At 45.0% G+C, this 24,334-nt stretch overlaps 1 protein-coding gene across 2 annotated transcripts in view; it reads left to right on the plus strand.

Moving 5' to 3' along the window:
• Positions 1-24,334, plus strand: part of POMT2 (protein O-mannosyltransferase 2) — a 45,008-nt gene that overhangs the window by 15,253 nt on the left and 5,421 nt on the right. For both annotated transcript variants that reach the window (XM_061551491.1, XM_061551492.1), the window contains exons 6-20: positions 27-186; positions 786-892; positions 3,061-3,143; positions 6,269-6,378; positions 8,371-8,437; positions 8,638-8,698; positions 9,773-9,851; positions 12,006-12,157; positions 13,628-13,719; positions 15,120-15,196; positions 17,332-17,403; positions 20,031-20,090; positions 20,878-20,983; positions 22,876-23,016; positions 23,365-23,476. In XM_061551491.1, the coding sequence (XP_061407475.1) occupies positions 27-186; positions 786-892; positions 3,061-3,143; positions 6,269-6,378; positions 8,371-8,437; positions 8,638-8,698; positions 9,773-9,851; positions 12,006-12,157; positions 13,628-13,719; positions 15,120-15,196; positions 17,332-17,403; positions 20,031-20,090; positions 20,878-20,983; positions 22,876-23,016; positions 23,365-23,476 (1,479 nt within the window). The remainder of the gene's footprint in view (positions 1-26; positions 187-785; positions 893-3,060; positions 3,144-6,268; positions 6,379-8,370; positions 8,438-8,637; positions 8,699-9,772; positions 9,852-12,005; positions 12,158-13,627; positions 13,720-15,119; positions 15,197-17,331; positions 17,404-20,030; positions 20,091-20,877; positions 20,984-22,875; positions 23,017-23,364; positions 23,477-24,334) is intronic.

A 24,334-nucleotide genomic window follows, 5' to 3' on the forward strand; every position in this document is an offset into this window, starting at 1 on the left:
CTCCCGTGTTGCCGATGCCGCGGCAGGCCTTTCTCTGCCGGATGGTGGCTCTGGCTCGCTTTCACGGGCGTGTTCCTGGCCGGCGCGGTGAGCGTCAAGTTCGTGGGCCTCTTCGTGGTGACCCTTGTGGGCCTTCGCACGGCGGCTGAGCTGTGGGCGCTGCTGGGAGACCTCCGCCTGCCCGTGGTATTTCCCCCTCGCAGCTTTGTCATCATCGTCGGTGTCTTTAGTTTGGAAATGTCCCCCCCACCCGCCCGCCCTCCACCCTACCCAATTCAACACCTCTCCCGTTTCTGCTCAGGACGACCCAGAAATAAACCGGGAGACGCTCACCGTGTGCGCGCCTCACACGGAGGCAGCGGTGCGCGGCTCCTGCCGGTTTTTTTCTCTTGCACAGAAAATAATGTGTTTGTTGTATTTAGGATTCCGCCGGGGTAAAATGGTTAGGGCACCGGACCGATTAAGTTCCATCTCCTGGCATGGAATTTGAATTGATGGGCAAAGTTATGAAATCCCCCTTGTCTGTTTCCACCCAGCAGCATAAATTGGTTCATCGCAGTTAAGTCGATCGGTACTCCAACCTCTTTCGAGATGTCTGACCAGCTTGGAAGAGTAGGCCAAAAGACCCTCTCGTGTTGGGTTCTCTCGAACTCCATCTTGGTCGAGGCCCCTTCCATGAGCAGCGGGGCGAGCATGCATTGTCAGGGCTTTACCTTCGGCTATTTGTGAGCTTTAATCCAACGGGACCGTGGCTTTAACGGGACCGTGTCATGTTTTATTTGCAGAGTGAATTCGGGTGGCACTTTGTGGCGCGGGCGAGCTGCCTAATTGCCCTTCCGGTGGTGCTGTACACTGTGACGTTCGCTGCTCACGTCGCTGTACTTTCGCGAAGGTGAGTGGGCACAATGCAAGGCAGCGTGGAGTGGGTGGCACAGTGATTCACGCGACGCGGTTCACATCGGTGGCTTGTGACATCGAGGCCATTCCTTGGCTGCCCCTTCACCAACTCGCACTCACGAACATCGTGAAGACCATGGGAGAGGCCTTCATCCAGCAGTGGATTGGAAAATGGCTCCAAATTAACTGTCTATTAAAACAATGTAGCACACGAGTGCAGTGAAGAAATTATCAGGGGCAGGAGAAATATGAATCGAGGTGTAATATGACTAGTTTAGTATGACTAGTATCTTGTTACAAATTGTTAGTGTAATAAAAAAAAAACAGTAACCCGTGCTGAAGTCACGTTTATTTTTTTTGACCGCGCCTCGAATGTGCTTCTTCTTTTCCGTGGACCTTTTTACCTCTGTGGATCTTAAAATAAAGTCAATTTCCCTACAACAGCAACAACAACAAAAATAACACCACCCCCGATGCGTCTGCCTCTCAATTTTCACCATCGGACCTGTCGAATTGGCCCCGTTGGCACCGCACTTAGCAACCGCCTGCTGTCTTGTGGAGACGTTGGTTCCTGTCGTTAGGACCGGTGAGAGCTGGCTGGGGATTGAGAGAAATGTAGGTGTCAAACTCTCTGGGACGCGTTCCCAAACAGTCGAAGTACATCCAATGGCCCGTTTATTTGGCTTGTGTAGACTAGGATCGCTGCGATATGGCGATACCATGACGCAGCGGACGGTATAGGTCCACCCTGAATCTATCGTCCGCTATGCTAAATTTCGTCACGTGGTGATTACAGTTGCTCGTTATTTACACTTCTAAATATTTTACTTTTTCTGCCAAATATTTACGTAAAAAGCGAAAATGTACGTTTAAAGTCGTAATTTCACAACCGTAAATCACAGTTATAAATAAACAGCTATTACCAATCTACTTAGTGCTTTGTAAAAACGTTTTCCAGAGTAATTTACCGCGGGTGTCTGACACGGCTTGGCTTTCGTTCAATATTCGATTGAATGAAGAGTCTGTAAATGAGTACGTTTTATTATTCATATATTTGTGGCAAAACACTGCTAGTGTTGGCGGGCGTGTTGCAGAACTTCTGCAGTGGTGACTCAGTCGGTGAGGAGGGCACCTTGGCTGTGTGACTCTCGCGACTCTGTTGTGATTAACTGTGAATGAGGTGTAATTTTAGGCGATAATAGCAGCCGTGGTGACTTTGTTTCCTCTCGTTGCACACGCCGGGCCAGATCCGGTTCGATAGGATCCCGGGGGTGTTATGGTGTTTGGGTGCCCCCTTTTTGAAATGTTCGGTTCAACCGGTGATCAAAATGAAGGGCTTTATTACCCTTTCTGGCGTAAATACAGGTGTTAAGATATTCAAGATACCGACTGGCAAGAGAGGTGTCGTAGCTCTGTTAATTCATTTGACTGTTTTACCACTACCACTCATCCATGCCTGATTGCAAACACTTCACCGTTATTAATTTTGCTTATATAATTTGCAGTTTTAAATAGTGATGTACAAAAAAAATTGTTCAACTAATTAAGACTATAAACGAACGAAACTAGTTTAATGTTAGCTGCACTATTGTTAGTAATACGCACAGTGATGCTATGGTTTTAATCACCAAATGATACTAAAGTTTTTTTTATCACAATGCTACATTGCTGCATTTAAATCGTTAGAAAGCAATATATGTGTATATACATGGGTGGTGGGCCTTAAAGGCATAGGCCCTGGGCTGCAACCACGAAAGCCCTTGCGTTAATCCAGCCCTGGCCACAGGGTGGAGTGGGAGGGTACGGCGCTCACTCGCTCCTTGTTGCCAATCTCGGTGCAGCGACAAGTCGGTGCACACCGATTCACTCTATCACCATTCGATGAATTGCCGAGATTTGGAGATGACAAACACATTTTAAAATGCTGGTTATTTGTTTCATTTTCCCAGTCTCACTTTGTATTGTTTGTATCGACACCTATACATTTGGATTATTAAGCAATAAATACGTATTCATTATCTGTGTATAATGTGGGTCGGGAACGTGGAATGACTCATGTGTTCTTGCTTTTAAAGTTATCGGTTGACTTGCCAAAACGTTTGTGCCACCTGCTTGATAACCGAGTCAACTGTCAGTTTCTGTGCCACTTTCTTGGCGTTTTAGTGGAATTGGAGACGGCTTCTTCAGTTCCGGCTTCCAGGCGAGACTGATGGGCAACAGCCTGTACAACGCGTCCATGCCCGAGTGTAAGTACGACTGATGGGAATTGTATCGCTGTGCTCACGGTGTCTGCACTATACCAGTGTCCAGGGCATTTTGACCCCGAGAATGTGACTCATGAGCCGTTTGATTGGCCCTCGTGTAAAAAACGCTGCCCGTGTTCGTTCAAGTCCCGGATCAAGTCCTTGCTATTTTTCATCTGCCTGTAAACTGACTAACCTCTATACGTATAATGAATATGCTCACGGTGTACTGCACAGCGTCTAGAGATGAGGATGCGTTTAGAGCTGGAATGATTGGTCGATGAAGTGGAATAGTCTACTAAGCATTGTAATTTGTGGCCAGGTCAGTGGGCTTTACCTGGTAAAATAAAAATAGTTTTACGTGGAATATATATTTTTTGTTATTTGCTCACCTTTCCTATACTTTGCACTTCTGTCGTGTTTTTGTATTGTTGTAACATTCTGACCCGCTGCTACTAGAGATGTGTGAAAAAGATCTTTGCAGCTGTAATCGACCACTTATTTCCCGTGGTCGATTACTTGAGGCCCCTTTTAAAAAATTCCGGCCACCCCCACGTCCCGCCTGCGAAAGGCGGGAAACGGAATCTTGAGCAAGGCACAACTAGCTGACGATACTGACGAACTCGCAAAGCCCCCCCGCCCATTACCTCCTGTCCAGTGGCACATGTGAGAACACAGGGTGAGGCCTACCGTCTCCAACTATTTTCTGTGTTATCCAACGAGTCAAGTCATCGAAGCGACATTCGCTAGAGGAAGACTGTACGTTTATTATATGCTTGGAGAACCCGACTGTTTCAAAACCCTTATTACGCACTCCTGTGGAGCATCGTGAATCATAAAATAAATCAACGTCTACTTTTTGTGCAATATTACTCTTTGGATTGAACAAAGTGTCATTGTTAAGATGGAGTGCTCTGCCAAATAACTCCTGACAGTCCAGTAGCTCTGTTTAACAAGCATTGTACTGCTGATGAGACCCAGAAGGTCAAAACTAGTCCAGAGTTTGTCTCTGTAGACAAATGCTGCTAGAAATAATTGTCCGTGGGCTGCGCGGCCTGTGGGCTGAAAGACTAAAAAACAAAATGTAAATCTCATGTTGTTTGTTGTTATGCAGTGGTAGTGTGTTTAATGGTGGGCTCAGACGTGGGGAGGAGGTAGAGTAAATAATGTAGAGCTTTGAAGTTTTTCCATTCAGTCATCCTTTAATTACCTCACTCCCTGTGTTTATTTGACATGTTTAAAATTACATTTCACGTAACACATTGGGTTCCCCTCCTACTAGCAGGATTTTGTTGTTTGGTAAAAAGCTACAATAGCGATTCATGCCCAAGAGAACAGAACTGATCGATGTTGATTTTAAATCGACTGTTCATACATTCACATTGCATGTAGCAATTTAGTTCAAGTTCAAGTTCATTTATTAGGTGTAGCCCTGTGAGCCATTCGGCTCTTGAATCGGGTGCAACCGCAAAAAACAAAAACATGAACAAGAATACATCTTAAAGTGACTATGTGCAAATAGAAAATCCAAGAAAAGACAGCAAAATGTTGCAGAAAAATCACCGTACACCAACACTGTGTGCAAAAATCCCAGTGGGATGCAAGTCAAACAACAACAACCGCAAGACAACTTAGATTAAGGCCATCAGTCTAACTCTGTACTACAACAAACAAATATGGCCAAAGCAAAAAACTTTTCGATTATCACCCAAATAAAGCCATAAAAGCAAAGAAACAGTGGTCATAGGAACTGTGACCGAATTTTCACAATTAACGACGTAAACTCATGCAGCCATAGCTGGCTGCATGAGTCACTCCACAACAGTAGGAGCATGTTTCTACGAGTTGCTATAGTTTATTAATTCGATTCGCACGTTGCTTCTTTTGTTGCCGTTGTGTTTGCTGAAGTTACCACCGTGGTAATCTATAGAATCTATGGTCTTGTTAATGTTTATGAATTGAAAATAATTTATTTTTACTTTCCTGATCGTTCATGTAAATTACAACATTAATCAATTAAACTGTGGAGCGATACATCCGTATTATTTGGAGTTTGTACGTCATTGTAAGCGCTGTGTTAATGTTTATATATTTTTTTACGAACATTGATCAAATTGTGCTATTGACATCTTGTCTTGAGATCAAGTATCCGCTAAAATCTCTCACGTAGAATGGTCCACAGAAGGGGATATCACGGAGTTCTATCTGAGTTTTTAAGTGACCTTTCATATTCCTGGCGCAATTATCTGGCACATCGACATGACATTAACTTGCTAATCTCCCTAATCTCTCTGCCTAATCTTTCCCGGCAACATAGTGCTAATCTCCCATTAACACTGCTGCTGTGCGCATATGCGGGGACGGTACTCTTATGCGGAGACGGAAGCTCATTTACTTTGACATGCTAACTCTCTCCCAAATCTCTCTCTCCCTAATCTCCACCATTAACACAACTGATGTGCTTGCGTGTGGGGATGGGACTCCTTTCCAGCTCAGACCCCGCCTGCTTGCCCTTGGCCAACATCTATAACGTCTTGTTGTAGCAGCTCTCTCGCTGTGTTCTTCCTGGTTCAGCAGTTCTACTGCTGGATTATTTTTTCCGCCTGAGGACGATCGCTTGTGTTGCGATCGAAACGTCGTTGATATATTGTTTTTATTTAATTGTTCTACCTACGTGACTTTACCGAAAGAACCAAAGAGTATGGATTCCTGCAGTCACGAAAGCTTCAAATCAAGATTCAAATCATAGTTGTTGCTCCGCATCAACATCGGCCATACGAAGACGAGCAAGGAGACTAGGAAATGCATTTCCTCATGTGCTCAGTCATTTATATGTTTGTGACATGGCAGTAAATCAAATTGTTTTCATTCTCAGAGTTGACAGTTTTACAAGTTACACGCAAAAAATGTATTTCATACGACATCTTTGTTTGTGTGTGAAGCAATAGGTGATCATCACGTGCAGCCGAAACCTCAGATATTAACCCAGGAGCTCAGCGGTGCCAGCTAGGTTCCGAGACCTCTGAACCACGTGGCCACTCTGTTCATATTCTTCTGTTCATGTTTGTCAAGTGACCTGAATGCTCGATCGCCCGCTGACGCGCGACGTGGTGTTTGTCCACAAACAGACATCGCGTACGGATCGGTGGTGACGCTGAAGAATGTGCGGACAGCGGGAGGCTACCTGCACTCACACTGGCACCTCTACCCTGAGGGCGTGGGGGCCAAGCAGCAGCAGGTACCGACATTCACGATTCAGTTCCGGTGACATCACGTCGGCGCTTTCAGCAAGGGCATTAAGCATCGCTCGCGTTGGGGTCACAAATGTCTCGTGACACTTGAAGGCTGGCGGTGGCTCGCATCCGTGACATTCGATTACCACCGGCAAATCTGCCATTTCATTACTGAGACGCAAAGTGTGACCAACGCTTTGCGCCGTGCCGTGGACAACAACAATTTAGCAACACGGTAAACCCTCGACACTGGCGGATGTTGCGATCGCGGTTTTTGCGTCCTCGCGATACATTCTTCGCGTCGTGCGATTTGAAATTCGCCGTTGGTTGCAATTTAAATGTTCGCCGCCATTAAGCTTTCAACTGCCCGACAAGAAGTGGTGAGGCGTGTGAGCGTCGCGGATCTTGAAAATGCCCCCCAACGCGCCACGCTGCTCTCCCTCTCGGTCCGCCTCTGTCTGCCGTCCCATTTACACACGAGCACTTTCCTTTACGATCATCGCCATTGAAGGTGAGTTCAAATAACACTGCGTATTTACCCCCCCACTCCCCTATTTAAGACCGAAACAGGACTTGTCCACAATTCTGGCTGTCGCCTGATGAGGCTGCTTGTAATTACCGGCAAAACGTCATACTAGAATTGTAAATGTTGTGGGTTTACTCTCCAACACACCAGTGTGCTGAACGAGTAACTAATTAGGATGTTTTGTTGACGTGACAAACCTTACTAATTGGCTGTGTCGGGTAGTGGTGGTGGGTTTAACGACACATTTATATTTACGCGATCTAGACCAAAAACACTTCTATTATGGATAATATTGGTCATGAAAGCCTACGTGTTAAACTGGGCATCTTCATTAATTTATCACGTGTTCAAGTGTGGGATATTTTCTTAATTATTCATTGATATTTTCACTTTATGTGTTTTTGTGTAAACGTCACATTTTGTTTATGCCCCCCAAACCAATTTTGTTCATAAGCTTTAAATATCAATATTCGCAGATGTAATATTCGTGCCGTTCTCAAGGAACGCATCCCCTGCGAACACTAAGGCTTTACTGGGCATGCAGAGGGGCGAGGACTCAAGTCGGCAGTTGTTCTTCATAGTGCCAAAATGATCCCATCATCCGATGACGCTCTTATCAAGGGATGATGCTCTTATCGAACCAAATCATCCTGAATGTGCCCGCTGTTGTTAGCTCTTGGAAACTAGATGGAAGACTGCCTGGAAATACGAAGGTTTCGTATGTTCGAGTCAAGGTGGTCAGGAGAGGGCGGTGCTGCAAGGAATTCACTGGGTGCTCTGGTTTCCTCCCGCATGCCAAACACTTATGAATGGAATTGGCCAAGCAGCACAATGCAAGACCCTCCTGAAAAAGAGTCTTGAGACTCAGTGAGGCTTTCCTGGTTATATAAAGGGCATCATTATTATTATTATTCCATCCACTGCCATCGTGTAACTTGCAATAGCAGTTTGATTCGATCTTCCAGGGCGGCAGTTGAGATATTTGTGCAAGTTCACCGCATATAGTCGATCGGCAGGTTGTGTGTGGTGGGGTAAAGTATGGGTACACCTACATCTTCCAAGATGTATGACCATCGTGGAAGAGTAGGCGAAATACCCTCTATAGGGGCCTTCTAGAGCTCCCTGCAGTGAAGGCCTTTATACCAACGGTAGCATGAGGAAGTAATTGCAGGGCTGCGCATTTCCCTTTACTTTATCACTCAATCTTGCAAGTGCGCAGAGTACATAGGCAGCATTTAATAGGAGGGCATACATTTCTGCTTTCAGGAAATGCACTTTTTTTGTCTCGTTATTTCGCAACAAAATTGCACGGAAGCCCGGAGTGGGGGCGGACCGAAGTGCGCCAAGCACAAAGACGCGTTGGATCACCGAAATTAGCCCGGGAAAGCATCGCTTCGAAGCTTTGAAGAAACAGGAGCCTTTTTGGTTTGTTTGTTCACGTCATGCTATCCTTTGATGTCATCCCCGACAGATCACCGCCTACACCCACAAAGACCACAACAACATGTGGCTCGTCAAGAAGCACGACCGGAATCCGAGTAAGAGAGCGAGCGAGAGCGCGCGGCGCTATTCGAGAGAGAAAAAAAAGTATTTGAATGTCGCGTCCCTGAAGTAAAAAGGGAGATATCAATTATTCGAAGGGGGTACTCGTGATGTTTAATGAGCGTGGCAGCTGTCGTCGGCTGGGTGCGTGTGGCCGCGCTAATGAGGGTGATATCCGCGCCGATCGCCCTCGCAGGTGACAGCGAACCCCCGGAACTCGTGCAGAATGGAGACGTCATCCGCCTGGAGCACGTCGCGTGAGTTGCGCCAGAATGTGCCGCAGGCGTAATGAAGACGACGATGGTGATGATGAGGATTAAAATAATAATACTGCAAAGCAAGGGAGGATGAGATAAAAAAACGGGAAATTGTATTGAAGAGCTGCTGGAGTTTCTGGCGTTAAGTCCCCCGTAGCCCGTCTTCAGGATTTGTTACGCTCACCCTTTTAATCGTAGCCGTCTATTAACTTATTCCGCAGTTATAATTCAATGTTTATTTCTTCCACGGGAAATCCCAATTTAGCCAGGTACCGAGTTAGTTTCCATGGCAACGTCACACAACTACTCAGGAGTTACTATTGGGGAGAACGGAGCCCAGCCAGGAAACCCAAGGCATCGATCATTTTCAATAGCGCTGTGATATACGGAACAGAAGTGAATTTGATTAAACTGTTAGTCCACATTTATAAATGCATGCGTTATATAACTGCGGCATTTATTCCATATTGAGCTGCACTTGGTTTTATCACAAATTTAAAGCTGTCCTTAAAAAATTGCCATTGTGATGTATCACTGATGCCACTAGCCTCCTGGAGTGGAAAATGTACACGAGGGATAGGGGTATAATGACCCATTGATTCATCAATTAATATCGATTCTTAAGCTCATGATACATGCATCCAATCGTGCGTGTACGAATTGACGATTTTCGATTCATCTCTGTTACATTGCAATGGGTTCACGTGATCCCTCCAGCCACTAGAGCCCACTACCATTCACCACAAGGAAAAGATAACTAATTTTTGAGTCAATTTGAAGCCAAGAATCGCGACGATACATCAAATTGCTGGGTAGCTGGGGGAATCTGTTCCATCTCTAATCCATACGTGTCGCGACGTTCATGCGTTTTTTTAATTAAAAGGTAATGGTGCTGATGCCTGGTCTCTCAATCATTTGCATTCAGCGTAATCTTCAGTTGTGACAATTGAATCGTGACAGTGGTGACGGCTCGGTGGAGGGTTCGGACAGAGGGGGGGGGGGCATCGGGGAGCTAAGGGTGGTGAATTGCTGCACCTCTAACAAGGAACGTTGGGTTTGTGTTTGCGCCATCAGAACAAAGAGGAACCTGCACAGTCACAAGGAGCGCGCTCCCCTCTCCTCGAAGCACTGGCAGGTCACCGGCTACGGGGAGGTATGGCTGTTGCGGCTCGGCCCGTGCTTTGGTTACGTTTACAATGACCCCCCCGAATAACCTTGGAAGCGTCCTGCGTCGGTAACCGGTAATGGATGATAATGGAGATATATAAACAGCGTGTAGACGCAAAAGCAATTGCGCGCATTCGATGTTTTCCCTTCAACCACTTGCAATTGGAACATTTTTGGTAATTTCATCGCAGCGTAATAGATTAACAGCCGAGATCTGGCTAGGGCATTCTATTTTGTTGTCAGTTCCATGCTGTGCTTCATTATTTTCACGAAATTGCAAGTGAGTTGAGTGTCGGACTATGCTTGGATTTGTCAGAGTGGCGAGCTGCTGGTGGATGAAGCTGATTGAGCCAGTTCTCTGAAATTGTGGCCGGATAATTCCGAAGGCCTAGGTAATATCAGGATATATTCCAATTTGACTAAATCAGCGAGTCTCTGTTTCCAGTCATTGCGTAACATCACGATGATTATGCTGCGTTTGTCGATGCATACAAATTCAGAGGCGATCTTTATGAACGTGGAAACGTATTTTGGCGAAATTAATATTCAGACCTTTTGCACTCTGCTAACATTCGTACAAAGATGAAAATTACGATTAAAAATAATGCCTATGCATGGATTCTGTAACGCATTTGAAATTAGAAATAACAATAGATTCCAAGCTGCACAACGAGATGATGTCACATAATGTGTCATCGCCTTGGCCAACAAATAATATTTTTTTAAGTGGCATCCCTTTGATAAAATTTGACCGTTTCTTTTTTAATCGGTGCAACTTTATGCTGAAGGTTCGCGAATATTGTATCATCTTTACGAGAGTTATCGTGACCCTCCACTTTATACACATGAACAGACGGATGGACTGAGCTCCTGCATGAACGCTTTCAACCCTTAGTTAGAATGCGTAATAAATTATTACCGTTGAATGAGTATAAAATCTTATTTTAAAAGGAATAAAAACTGATTTATATTTTGTGTACCAGTGGCATTGTTGCTACAGGAGCAGCTCTTTTTAAATATTCTCGTCCACCAGCTGGGATGGATAATCTACGGTCTCGGATGCATCCAACATACTCACTCGTTGTTAATGTAACCAATCGGAAGTCCACAGTTATCGAATGCCTAAAAACGATGATGCAGAACAAGGGCAACAACGGTAACTTGAAAATAAATCTTAACGGGCTGTCAGTGTAAATGAATGCAAACAAATATAATGGAATAAAAATAAACACCGCCATTCCTGTGAGAGTCCCCGAAGCCCCTAGCAACATCTGTCGTGGAAATAGTTCTCGGTTTTATGTTTGTTGCCATGTGAGAGTCTGAATTTACAGAGCGGCCCATCGGTTCGCCTGCCTGTGTGTGTGTGTGTGGCGGTGGCGCAGCAGTTAGTACGCTGCGCTACAAACCCGTCGACCTGAGTTCGATTCCCGCTCACGATCCATAACAGTGGCGAATATCTGAACTGATCCCGTGCCTCCACTAGCCCAACTCAGCCACACAGGAGTACCTGGTGCAATGTGTAAACGTCGCCACTGGGGAGACAAGGGGGCGGTAGCCCACCCCCTCGTGTGCCGTGCCGGCCTTCATAGGTGCTCGCTAACAGCACTTGCCCCAATAGTTAGTTAAAGGCTATAGGGGGATCTTTGTCCTTGTATATATGTGTGTGTGGGGTGTGTATGTTCATGGGTCTGTGGGAAAATCTGTTTCATTGCATGTTGGGTATACATGTGTGTATATGTGTGTATACAGCTCTGTATATCTGTGTGTGTGTGCGCATGGCAGCATGGTGCAGTGGTAACACTTTCGCCTCGCAGCAGGGAGGCCCTGGGTTCGATCCCTGACTCGAGTGCTTTTCTGTGTGGAGTGTGTACGTTCTCGCCCTGTTCTGCACGAGTTTCCTCCGGTTGCTCCAATTTCCTCCCATAGCTGAAAAAAAACACACAAATGATTACCGGCAAAACTCTCGTTTGGGATTATTACATCGCAACGTCGCCCCCGACTGCAAAACGCATCATCAGGAGGCAGGACGCTCCCGAAAAAAGATTCTTGGGGACTCCGTGAGTCTCTCCTGAGTAAACAAGCCGAGCAGTAGTCGTAATAATAATAACAACGATGCACGTGGTCCCTGTGCCGGCCTCAGAACGGCACGGGGGACTCCAACGACTTATGGCGCGTGGAGGTGGTGGGCGGCGCGACGGGGGAGGCGCTTGGGGTGGTGCGGAGCCGAATGCGTCTGGTGCACGTCTCCACAGGCTGCCTGCTGCACTCACACTCCAAGGCGCTGCCCAAGTGGTGAGAGCCGCGTTCGGGGGTGGGCGCAGTGGCCTGTCCAGCCTCCCTCCCACGGCGCAGGGTGCCCACCTCCCACAGTCATAATAATTGAAATTTATAAAACTTCACATTTACAATGCTTCCCCCCCTCTGCTTCTTTTCACTCGCGCTGCCCCACTTTGGAATTCCCTCCCGTCATCTCTTCCCTCCCCCCCCCCCAAACTCTTACGGTTAACCTTGCTCGGAGCAAGTAACGGTTTTACGATCGTGCCTTCATCCGTGCTGTTTGTTGCAGGCTGCTTGGTAATTTCGGCCTGTGGGTCGGTGCTTGGCAACTGGGGGGTTGATGTGCCCGATGTATTTCTGTTTTGTTGAATATTTTGACCCTGAATTATGTTGTGGATTCTGTCTGCTTTGCAACCCAGATTTACCTCGAAAGAGACACTTTTAGTCGCACTGGGCTCTCAGCTAAAATAAGTGAAGAGTATCACCGACTGACTGAGCCGACCCCGTAATCTTAAGGGATGTTGAGGAAAGGGGTGGGGTGATAATGCTTTTTTTAGTCTCTTTCAATGGAGAGGAAGAAAGCAGCAACGTAGTGAACAGTGATAATGAAATACGGTACGGAGAGAAAAAGGGAACTGCTTCATTGCTTCTTATTTATTCCAAAAGTCCCGTGCATCTGCGCCATTAATTTTACAGCTGTGTGCCTCATCGATTCTTTGGCAAATGCAGAGTGCTGGAAGCTGCCTGCTTTGTGACGGTGTGGTCTCATCCATCCGTTGCGATTGAATGGTCGGTTGAGTGCACTCTTGAAGGGGGTCAGTAAGCTTTAGCGACAGGGCTGCGTGTGTGTTTGTTTGTGTGTGTGTGTTGTGGTGGCGGTGGTGCAACGGTTAGCACGCTACGCTTACGAACCCGGCGACCCGGGTTCAATTCCCGCTCACAGCTAACACCAGTGACGATTATCTGAACCGGTCCTGGGCCTCCTCTAGGTCGACTCAGCCTTAAATGAGTACCTGGTGCGGTGTATAAACATCGCCACTGGGGAGACCAAGGCGGTCGGGCGTGGTGCTGGCCACCCACCCCCTCGTTCGTGTTCCGTTCCGGCCTTCATAGGTGCTCGCTAACAGCACTTACCTCTACAGTCTGTTAAGGCTATACGGGGGATCTTTGTCTTTATCTTTGTGTGTTGTGGTGGCGGTGGTGCAACGGTTAGCATGCTGCGCTTACGAACCCCGCTCATGGCCAACACCAGTGATGATTATCTGAACTGGTCCCGGGTCTCCCCTAGGTCGACTCAGCCACAAATGAATACCTGGTGCAATGTGTAAAAATCGCCACTAAGTAGACAAAGGCGGCCGGGCGTGGTGCTGGCCACCCATCCCCTCGTGTGCCGTGCCTTCATAGGTGCTCGCTAAGAGCACTTGCCCCAACAGTCTGCTATGGCTATGTGGGGATCTTTGTCTTTGTGATGTGGTGTCTTTGAAGGGGCTACGATCAGATGGAGGTGACCTGTAACCCGTATAAGAAGGACACGGGGAACGTCCTCTGGAATGTGGAGGAGCATATTCATCCCAAATGTAAGTTTTGATGCAATGATGCCGGGATAAAAAAAAGTAGGTAGCTGTTTTTTTTACGTCGCAAGCATTAACTTCAAATTCATAATCGTTGAGTCGTATGTGGAAAACGTCTTCCTTCGATTCTGTCGCCTGAGAAATTAAACCGATGTGAATAGATGATATCTGTTCATCTCTCTGTGCCTGCCTGTCTAATAGTTTTAATATTATGGTCAGCGGATGTAGCGCTGACTTGGACACCTCATCTTGAGATGCTGTTGGATTTAGATGCTATATCCAATCATATTTAAATCCAAGTGGTATTGTATTAATGTTCGGGATTAATATTAGAATGAATTTATTTTAATGAATCATCCTGTTTGTATTTTTCTAATATTGTTTTGTCTCAGTTTAACACGTAGGCTTTCGCGACCAATATCCATAATACAGGTTTTTTTGGTTAGATCGCGTAAAATGTATAAATGTGTTGTTAAACCCGCCACCACCCTACACAGCCAATTAGTAAGGTTTGTCACGTAAACAGAACGTGCCAATTCGTTACTAGTACAGCACACCAGTGTGTTGGAGAGCAAAGCCACAACATTTACAATCAGCGTACGAAGTTTTTCCAGTAATTACAACCAGCTTCATCTGGTTGTAATTACTGGCGAAACGTCGTACTCGGATTGTAAATGTTGTGGCTTTGCTGTCCAACACACCGTTGTGCTGTACTAGTAACGAATTGGCCACGTTCTGTTAACGTGACAAACCTTACTAATTGGCTGTGTTGGGTGGTGGTGGGTTAATGACACATTTATATATTTACGTGATCTAACCCAAAAAAAAACTGTTTTCTGGATTGTTTTGACTCGTTTGTACAGTTTAATTTGCTTCATTAGCTTAAATAACTTTTAACAAAAATAAATATACATTTATACAAAACAACATGTGCATTGTCGTTCTCTTCTAGCATGTGCACCCTTAGCATGTGCACCTTTAGCATGTGCACCCTTAGCATGTGCACTTGTTGTTCTCTTTTAGCCCCCCCCCCTCCCAATACATTCCATTCATTGGCTACCACATTCAGATAAGCTCCTCCCCCCTTAACTTGTATTTAAGAACTTGTATCTTGAAATGTTTTGCCTCACTTGATACAGTCAATTTAGCTGTGACGGTCCCACCTGATGACGGAGACTTGTGTTGCCTCCGAAACGTCGTGATCTATTATTTTATTTCTATTATTACTTTTATTAATTTTAATTTAATTATTTTTTACCTACGTGACTTTACCGAAAAAAAACCTAAGAGTATAAATATACATTTCTCTGCAACTTTCCACGAAAGCATTTCACCTTTATCTGTGGCCGTGAAACGAAACGCTTTACGTTATACATGCATGGCACTTAACGTTGTCACATTTGCAGTGCCCAACGTCAGCTTTGAAGTGTTCAAGTCGTCCTTCCTGGAGGTTTTTATCGAGTCCCACATCGTTATGGCGCAGGTGAGTGGTGGCAAGATGTTCCCTCCCTCACCTGGTGTGATCCCAACCCTGATGCCTGTATATTTGAAGTTTGTGTGTCTCTCCTCGTGGTTGCGTGGGGTTTTCTCCAGGTCCCATCATGGTTTTCCCCTCTACATTTAGAAACATGCGTTTTTAGTATTTGGCTGCTGTAAATTCCCACTTTCTTGAGCTATCGTTTGTGGCCAGGTCGCTTCTGAAAAAGAGCTAGAAAGCTCATTGGATTTTAGCTGGTAAAAATTGAGTGCAACAAGGGGTAGGATTTTTGGGAAGCAAGTTAGATTATTTTTTGTTTGTTTCAAAAATGTATTGTTAATGTCTAGTCGATACGTGGCAGGAGTATAACAATTAATTCTCCCAGAGTTGCGATGAATTGTCAACGATCAGGGCCACGATTCGATTTTATAACCGATTGTGTTTATAACCTTTGTCGTAATTGTAGTGACCTCTTATTGCCTGCAGAGGTCACGTGAACCCGTTAAATCCGACATATGGGTGTAAAAACATCGGATTCTTCCACAGATAATTTGATGCATATGTGGTGAGCTTAAATAATATTGGTGTATTTTTACACACTCCTAGAGTGCTGTATTTTAGTAAATAAAAAAATTGTCTCAAAATAGGTTTTAATCTTTTGCCAATACACTGCTGGATGACGTTTTCCCCATGCTGTGTTTGGTCTTTGTGGCCGTTTGGACATAGTCCACCATGCTGATCAATGCCGGTTCGTGACAGCGTGGGTGGGAGGGGGTCCAGGAATAGTTCAGATGTCACTCACCGCTGATGTTAGCCATGGTTGAGAATCAAACTCAGGACACCGGGTTCAAAGGACATTATGAAAACTACTGCCCCACCACTCTCATCTGCTCAAGAAAGTCATACTGAGGGTTATCCTATCTGTTACCAGCGCCAAGATAGTGGTGGGCGTTCCATATTCCCATGGCAGAGGTAATTTTGTCTCTAGGACTATAACGGTTAAGTAATACCCCACTAAAATTATGTGAAGAAATTACGGAGAAAATGGGATTTTATTTCTCAGCATCTACACGCGTCCCACCGATCTCAATACGAGTGTTACATCTTGTGACACTCTCCTCAGTAAGATGTGGCGCCGTCGATTCCACGGTTTTCATTCATTTCTTGCAGAAGAAAGGTGCTCATTTGACATCTAGTGGGGTGTCTATAAATGGATCAGGCTGTGTGTGTGTGTGTGCACATGACAGGATGTAAGGGTGATGCTAAAAATAAAATAATGGGGAAGTGCAAGTCCCAGCTAGCAACTGTCCTCCCCTAAATATTTACCGCTATTTTTAATCCAGAGAATCTCATGGGATGAACATAGGGCTTGTTGCGATGAGGTGACAGGGGTGGCATAATGGTGAAACTTGTGTCTCGCAGTCATAAGCACCTGGGTTCGATTCCCAACACGGGCACCTATCGTGTTTGGGGGTTTGTATGTTCTCCCCCCTGTTCTGCACGGGTTTTCTCTGGGATCTATGGTTTCCTTCCATTGCTAAACAAACCAAAAAAACCCATTGTAACTGGTATTGGCAAAACATCTCAATGCTTAAAAGTTATATGCAATATACTCAGTTGGGATCATGCTTGGCAACATTGCCCCCTCCCTACTACTGTGAAAACTTGCCAGGACTGTCCTGAAAATGTTTCTTGAGACTCAATGAGGCTTTCCTGGGTTAATAAGCATGATAAAAATAAGTATAACCCGTAAAAACAAAGTATTTCACTCTAAATCCTTTATATGCGTGGCGGCTAGAGTCCTCTCGTCCTCTGGCTTGAGATGGCTGCCACCTATGGGTCAGATGATTGTCTGCAGTATTAAACAATTGGTAATTAAATATAATATTTTTGTCCTATAAAGTGTAAAATTTTGGAAAAAAAATTCACGAACATTAATTGTCACGCACAACGAGTCTGTGTGGAAAATGTCAACTCGATTGGATCATGGAAAGTGGGTTAAAAAACGACCGAAAGATTTACACGATCGTAAGCAAGCAAGCAAGCACGCAAGCAAGCAAGCAAGCGAACTTAATATAAAGGATTTAATAATGAGGTTCTACAGGTATGGTAGTGAAATGTTACCGGTTTGGTTTTTGCAGAGCAACAGTGGGCTGAAACCCAAGGAGAATGAAGTGACTTCACAGCCGTGGCAGTGGCCCATCAACTACCGGGTAGGACCTTGATTGCTGATTTCTCTTTGACACGTGTGACGGTCTTGCTCCCCTCGTGATTCGATGAATTGACGTGATTCGATCGATGTTTCCTTGGTAATTATATCCAGCATCATCGGCGATTTTACACCTAGCATCATTGGGCAAAATCGCCCGATGATGCTGGATGTAATTACCAGCGAAAACGTACTCAAATTCTAAATGCTGTGGATTTACTCTCCAACACACCGGTTGGCTGAACGAGTAACAAATTGGCATGTTTTGTTTACTTGACTAACCTTACTTATTGGCTGTGTCGGGTGGTGGTGGCTTTCCGACACATTTATACTTACGTGATCTAAACCAAAAAACCCTTTTATTATGAATAATATTGGTCGCGAAAGCCGACGTGTCAAACTGACACTGGCGTTGGCTGTGGCCAGGAATTTAAGTCGGGTTGCAATGAGCTAACCACTCTTGCACCGTTCCACCTCTGGTACTTGGAAATGTAGATCGAAGGTGGTTTTTTGTTGTTGTTGTTGTTGTTATAATTAAGTCAGTTACGATATGAAAAAAAATAAACCGTGCATTTGGCTTGCAGTTCCACGCCACTTTGTTGCACACTTTATTGTCACAGCTGTCATTGCTGTGAAAAGGTTTTGTCAAACTACGAAGCAATGTTTTTAATAATCCTTTGCTGGATTTACAGGCTTTTATACGCTGTGTCAGTCATGGGAGGTGGTTTGACCACCTGCCATGACTGACACAGATTAGTGAAACGAGGGGGTGTGGGTTGGGGTGCTCAGGAATCACTCGCCACCATTGTGAGCCATGGCTGGGAATCGCACTTAGGGAACCAGGTTAACAGGGCAGTATTTTAGCCAGTGCGTGACCGCTGCCTGTTTGTGTCTTTCATATGAAGTCGTATAAATCTTGACATCTTTGTGTTGGATCTTGAGCCAGTTGAATTTCCAGTCTCTCGCGTTAAAACCAAATGACAGGCTGTTCATGACTCATCGTGTCGCACGGCCTCTTGTGCAAGTTTGTCACGAGAATATCTGGGTTTTTGGATCGGTTCACTTAGCTTGGTAGCATTATCTAGAGCAACAGAGACTCGTAATGAGAAGTCTCAGTACGACTGAGGCTGGCTTAAAGGTTAGTGGAATCGCCAAACCCACAGTGTTTGGTGTTGCCATCGTCTTCGCGCTTTCAAGTTTCTTGTACTTTCTGTCTCACTTTAAAGAGCCGAGACGCAGATGCTCAAGGGATCATTGAGGGCATGACTTAACTCCTTCGTTCTTAAATGTCTTCGCAAACATTGTGCTAGTGCATGAAACTAACATGACTGTGACTGAACATAGACTACTGCGGCTTTGCCAGGAGGGCCCCTAAGAAGGGAGTTCACTTTGGGGCCTAGAGCCAGGAGGGACCGCTAAGGGTTGGAGCCGGATGGTTGATGCTGCTACGGACTGTCTCGGCCTACACTCCTACGCTTGACTTGAATATAAATCTGCACCAGATCTTACTTTAGAACTATATCAATTCTATATTAAATGTTGATAAATTACGAGCATTAATATTTATTGATATCTGCTATCCAATTGCTTTAGAAATCCTAAGCAAACCTTATTCCATAATTCATCCGTTTGCCTTTGATCCCGTACGGCTTTTTGAAGGTAGTCAATTAATTATGGAGATGATTTCTTCAGAAGCCTATTGAAAGTTAGGTCCGCTTCACAATGTGTGCGTCACACTGAGCCTGAGTTGATAGTCTGATTAAATGTAACATGTGCTTACAAATATACTCGTTCTATTCGTCTCAATGTATTCGTCTTTTGACTCGTCTCTATATAAGTTGCACGCTACTCATGAAATGCACATTACAACAGAACTTTTAGATTTTTTCGGACCTTTTTTTGCCAATATCAAGAATGATGAAATGCAAGAATAGGTTTTACCCTTTTTGGCAATAAAACAGGTGATTATATGTCCAAACAGGTGATTATATGTCCTAATGCAGACTTGATGCAAGGCATCAAGTCTGCATTAACCACACGTACTTGTGGTGAACATGCAAACAAACATGCTATGATAATATATGGGATTGTCTTTGAAACTGATTGGCCTGGCCTACACCAGAGACAGCCTTCTTTATGGCCTAGTCTCACTCGTGTCAGACTAGAGAACGCCATTCTTGATACTGCTAGAAAAGGTCCTATCGATATAACTGCTCGATCCGCGCTAGAAATGCTCTGATAGTGCATTGTCTTTGTGCTGTTCACTTTTTGGCTGTCTCTGGTGTAGGCCAATCAGTTCCAAAGACAATGCATATATTATCAGAGCATGTTTGTTTTGCATGTTTTGTCACAAGTATGTGTGGTTAATGCAGACTTGATGCTTTGCAAAAGGTATCTGTTTGGTGTTTTAACGTCTTCACACCTAATTATTTGCCATAAAGGGTAAAACGAATTCTTATTTTTCATCATTGTTGATTTTTGCCGGCCATATTTTTCTTTGCGGTTTGGAACATCAATAGTTAATTGTCTCATGTAACTGTGTCACGCACACCCACATGTATGTATGGACACACGCATGCGCATATGCACACGCACGTGTTCTCAGAAAATCGAATTACTTTTTTTCTTCAGGGCCAGCGGTTTTCGGGCAGTAATGAGACCGATTACCGCGTGTACTTATTGGGAAATCCGGTGAGTGGCATTTTGTCACCTTTTGTCCTCGCACCAATGTACCAATTACGACGTGAAGGAAAGTAAAAATGTTCAGCATTCCGTTCAATTACTAACTCACTATCAGTCCTGCTTGGCATTCAGCTCCAGGGGACGAGAGGTGAGGAGCAGATCGGAGTGTAAATTGAGAGCGGCGGGTGTCGGTTCTTAGAAAACGCATCACAAATTGGCCGAGCCGCGCGATGTGGCTGACGTTGAAGGTGCGAGTGGTTGCCCAGGGATGCTGGATTTGGGCACAAATTGAGAGATAAGACACTCCGAAGACCAGATTTGCCATTAAAGCAGCGCACACTGGTCCATGTTAGAATTGCACACGGTTCTCGTTTGGGGTTTTGTTAAAAAAAACGGATTGCTGGAATGATAATAATAAGACACTTGCACATCCAGCATGCAGTCCAGTGACCCGATGAATGGAGCATTCGTAATTTATCTGCAGTTTTCTTGCTTAACGCATCAAATGCAGGTTTTACATTTTTACCAGTGTATCTGCATGTACAGGCATTGTTTAATACACTGCTGGATGAGGGGCTCCCCCCCACACCCGTGTCTGTCACGGCGGTTATTTGACCATGCTTCACCACGATGGTCAGTGTGGTGTGTGGGTTTGGGAAGGCCGGGAGCATATAAGGAACGGTACGACTGTGCTTTGTTTCTGCACTGCGATAGCCCTCCAGGTATAATCACATACCTGTTTATATACCTGTGTTATTTGCTTGCTCATTGATCACTGGTTTTGTGTTGTGGTCAGGTAATCTGGTGGTGGAACCTGGGCAGCCTCTTTGTGTTTCTGGTGATGTTCTGCTTCTTGGGGTTTGCGATCCGTCGCCGATGCCCCCTGGCCAGCAAGCTTCAGGGTGAGATGTGACGGCGGAGCGTGCACTCGGACTGCCCCTTCTTACTTTGGGTAACGACACAACGGAGCCAGCGTGGCTTGTGCCCAGACCTCCCGCGAGCCTTGTGACCACGCTGGCCAGCTTCTCCTCCACTCCTCCATTCTCTTACAAATTGGGCAGGAATTCTCAAAGCAACTGAGGACCAGTACATTATTACTCTCTTGCCTGTCCTCTGGTGAAACGAGGACAACTTGTATTGACCACGGAGACCTTGAGAATTAGACACTTAGTCTATGACAACAGTTCTCAGAAACACAGTTGGATTCCCGCACCTCCAATTAGCACAGTTGGTGATGTACGGTGCAAAAGAAATCCAACATACATAGAAACCACTGTACATTACACACTACACTATACAGTACTGTACAGTACGATACACTGCACGATTATACACTCCGATTAGCACGGTTGGCTACGTATGGTGCGAAAGAAGTTCATCATACGTACAAACTACTATACACTACACACTACACTACCATACACTATACACTACGATACACTACACTACTACAGACTCCGATTAGCACAGTTGGCGACATACAACATACATACAAGGTACTTAATTACACATTTGCTCATCTTCCTACGGCATATCTACGCGTGTTAATTCTTACTTTGTGTGTGTCGTCATCCGGTTGATGCGACGTTGCCGAGACAGCAGTTAGACAAGACACGGCTTCGACTGTTGTCTAAGCTACAACAGGACTCCGCGAAGACATGTAACCATAATTTTGTGTGATTGGCGGTGTGTGTGTGCATCTTGAACTTCTTTCGCACCGTACGTAGCCACCCGTGCTCGTCAGAGGTGCAGGCGGTGGTGCACAAGAACAAATTGCAAGAATTCTCAGCTATGAAGAAGACTCATTGCCTGAAACGTCGCCATATCATGCATCTTTTCCTCTCATTCTTACTGATGCTGTTTCCACGTTGCTGTTTTAACCTTCTTGCTCTGTATTCTTAGGTGTTTTCGGTAAAGTCACGTAGGTAAAACATCAAAATTAATAAAAATAATAAAATAAAATAAAGATCACGACATTGCGGAGGCATCTTTATTTTATTTTATTATTTTTATTAATTTTGATGTTTTACCTACGTGACTTTACCGAAAACACCTAAGAATATGATTCCTTGCAGTCACGAAAGCTTCAAGTCTACTTCTTGCTCTGCTTACTCGTATCTCTGTGTTAAAAAAAACTGGTCATGATGGTTCCCACCTCATTCCACTCCACATGGCTTGCCCATCTCCTTCTTGCTTTCCTCGCCTTTGTCAACAAGAGACACTTTTGACTTAAAACGGAAGAAGCTGATGAGCTCTGTCTAGCCCAAGTTGGACGGCAACCGTGGAAAGTCACCGACAAATTCTTTGCACCTCCCCCCAGTTATTTTCTGAGGTCACGACCTCTCTTCTCACCTCCGATTAGCACGGTTGGCTATGTACGGTGCGAAAGAGGTTCAAGTTCGATGTTCTCGTGGTGGCCGTGGTATTGACGAGCGCGTGTCGAACTTGTTATTTGTGCTCGTGAAGAAATTTGGCTGGCACGCGCCATTCATAGTACAGTAAAACCTTGGATTGCGAGTAACTTGGTCTGTTAGTGTTTTGCAAGACGAGCACATTTTTTAAATAAATATTAATTTGATAAACGAGCGAGTTCTTGCAATACGAGTAGTACGTGTATACGCCTTGTCTGCCGAGCATCACGTGATCACAACTGATGTACGAGTGCTTTGGATTACAAACACGTTTCCGGAACGAATTATGCTCGCAATCCAAGGTTTTACTGTATTACCTATGAAAGCCTACACGTCAGGGCCAAGATGCGTTTCACATTTTGTAAATATTTCCCCTCACCCAGCCCGCACCCCAGAGTTTATGGACGGCGGGTTCTGGTTTTTCCTGGGCTGGATGCTGCACTACCTGCCGTTCTTCACGATGGGTCGCGTCCTCTACTTCCACCACTACTTCCCGGCAATGATGTACAGCAGCATGCTCACAGGTAGCGCAGCGGGCGAGGTGTTTGTACAAATCGACAGCTTTCCATTGGTTGTGATTGTCTTATATTTTTTTGTTCAGGCAAAGTTTTGCCAGGTTGTGTCTGAGTGCGTCTCTTTGTGTCCCTTTTTGTGTCTCTGTGAATCTCTCTTGCGTCTCGTATTGTCTCTGTGTCACTTCGTGTGTGTGTCTGTTTTTTTTCGGGTCTCTGTTGTGTCTGTGTAATTTGTCTCTTGTGTGTCTCTCTGTGTTGTCATGCGTCTTCACGTCTCTTTGTATCTTGCTGTCTTATCTCTCTCCGTGCGCGCTCACGTCTCCGTGTCTCTGCGCGCCTCTCTGCGTGTGCTGGTAGCGGCCACGTGGGACGCCGCTCTGCGCTGGGTGGGCCTCCTTCTGCAGGGCCGTGCCGGGGAGAGGTTGCACACGGCCGGGACGGCGCTGATGCTGCTCCTCTGCGTGTACAGGTGCCGCTCCAGTTGTGTGTATGTGTGTGTGTCTGTATGTTGAACTTCTTTCACGTCGTACGTAGCCAATCGTGCTAAAGGGGAAGGACAACAAACTAAACGGAAAAAAATTAACCCGTAAAAACAAAGTTTTTCACTATAAATCCTTTATATGCGTGGCGGCTAGAGTCCTCTCGTCCTCTGGCTTGAGATGGCTGCCACCTATGGGTCTGATGAATGCCTGCGACCATTAAGCAATTGGTAATTAAATATAAAAAAAATTTCCTAAAAAGTGTAAAATTTTGGAAAAAATTTTCACGAAAATACATTGTCACGCACAACGAGTATGTGTGCAAAATGTCAGCTCGATTGGATCACGGGAAGTGGGTTAAAAAACGACCAAAAGATTTGCACGGTCGTAAGCGCGCAAGCAAGCAAGCACGTGAACTTAATATAAAGGATTTTAAAAAAGTTGCCGCAAACTCATATTTCAGGATGCGATATCAATTTTTATCGACATGACATTTATCGATATATCAATAACGCATCACTTTTTAATCGGATTGTACGTTTTTACTTGTATAGTATGGTTTGCTGTACTCCCAACACACCTAAAGATTGTCTGAACGTTCTTGAATTGTAATTCACTCAGAATCGGCCTGCCTTGCAAATCAATACATTCTCTATCGCCTTTAATGCACATGCTCTCAGTTCCGCCAACACCAATTAAATAATTAAATTCACAAATCAAATGATCACATTGGTTTTCGCAGCCAATATTATGACCGAATTGATTTTTGGGTTATGCCGCCAAACCGAAAAAAAAATAATGAAAGAAAATGTTGACATCATATAAACTCCATGCTGTCTATCACTCTA

This window comes from Lethenteron reissneri, chromosome 14, assembly GCF_015708825.2.
Source record: "Lethenteron reissneri isolate LAM-NWPU_2019-01 chromosome 14, ASM1570882v1, whole genome shotgun sequence".
Lineage (NCBI taxonomy): Eukaryota > Metazoa > Chordata > Hyperoartia > Petromyzontiformes > Petromyzontidae > Lethenteron > Lethenteron reissneri.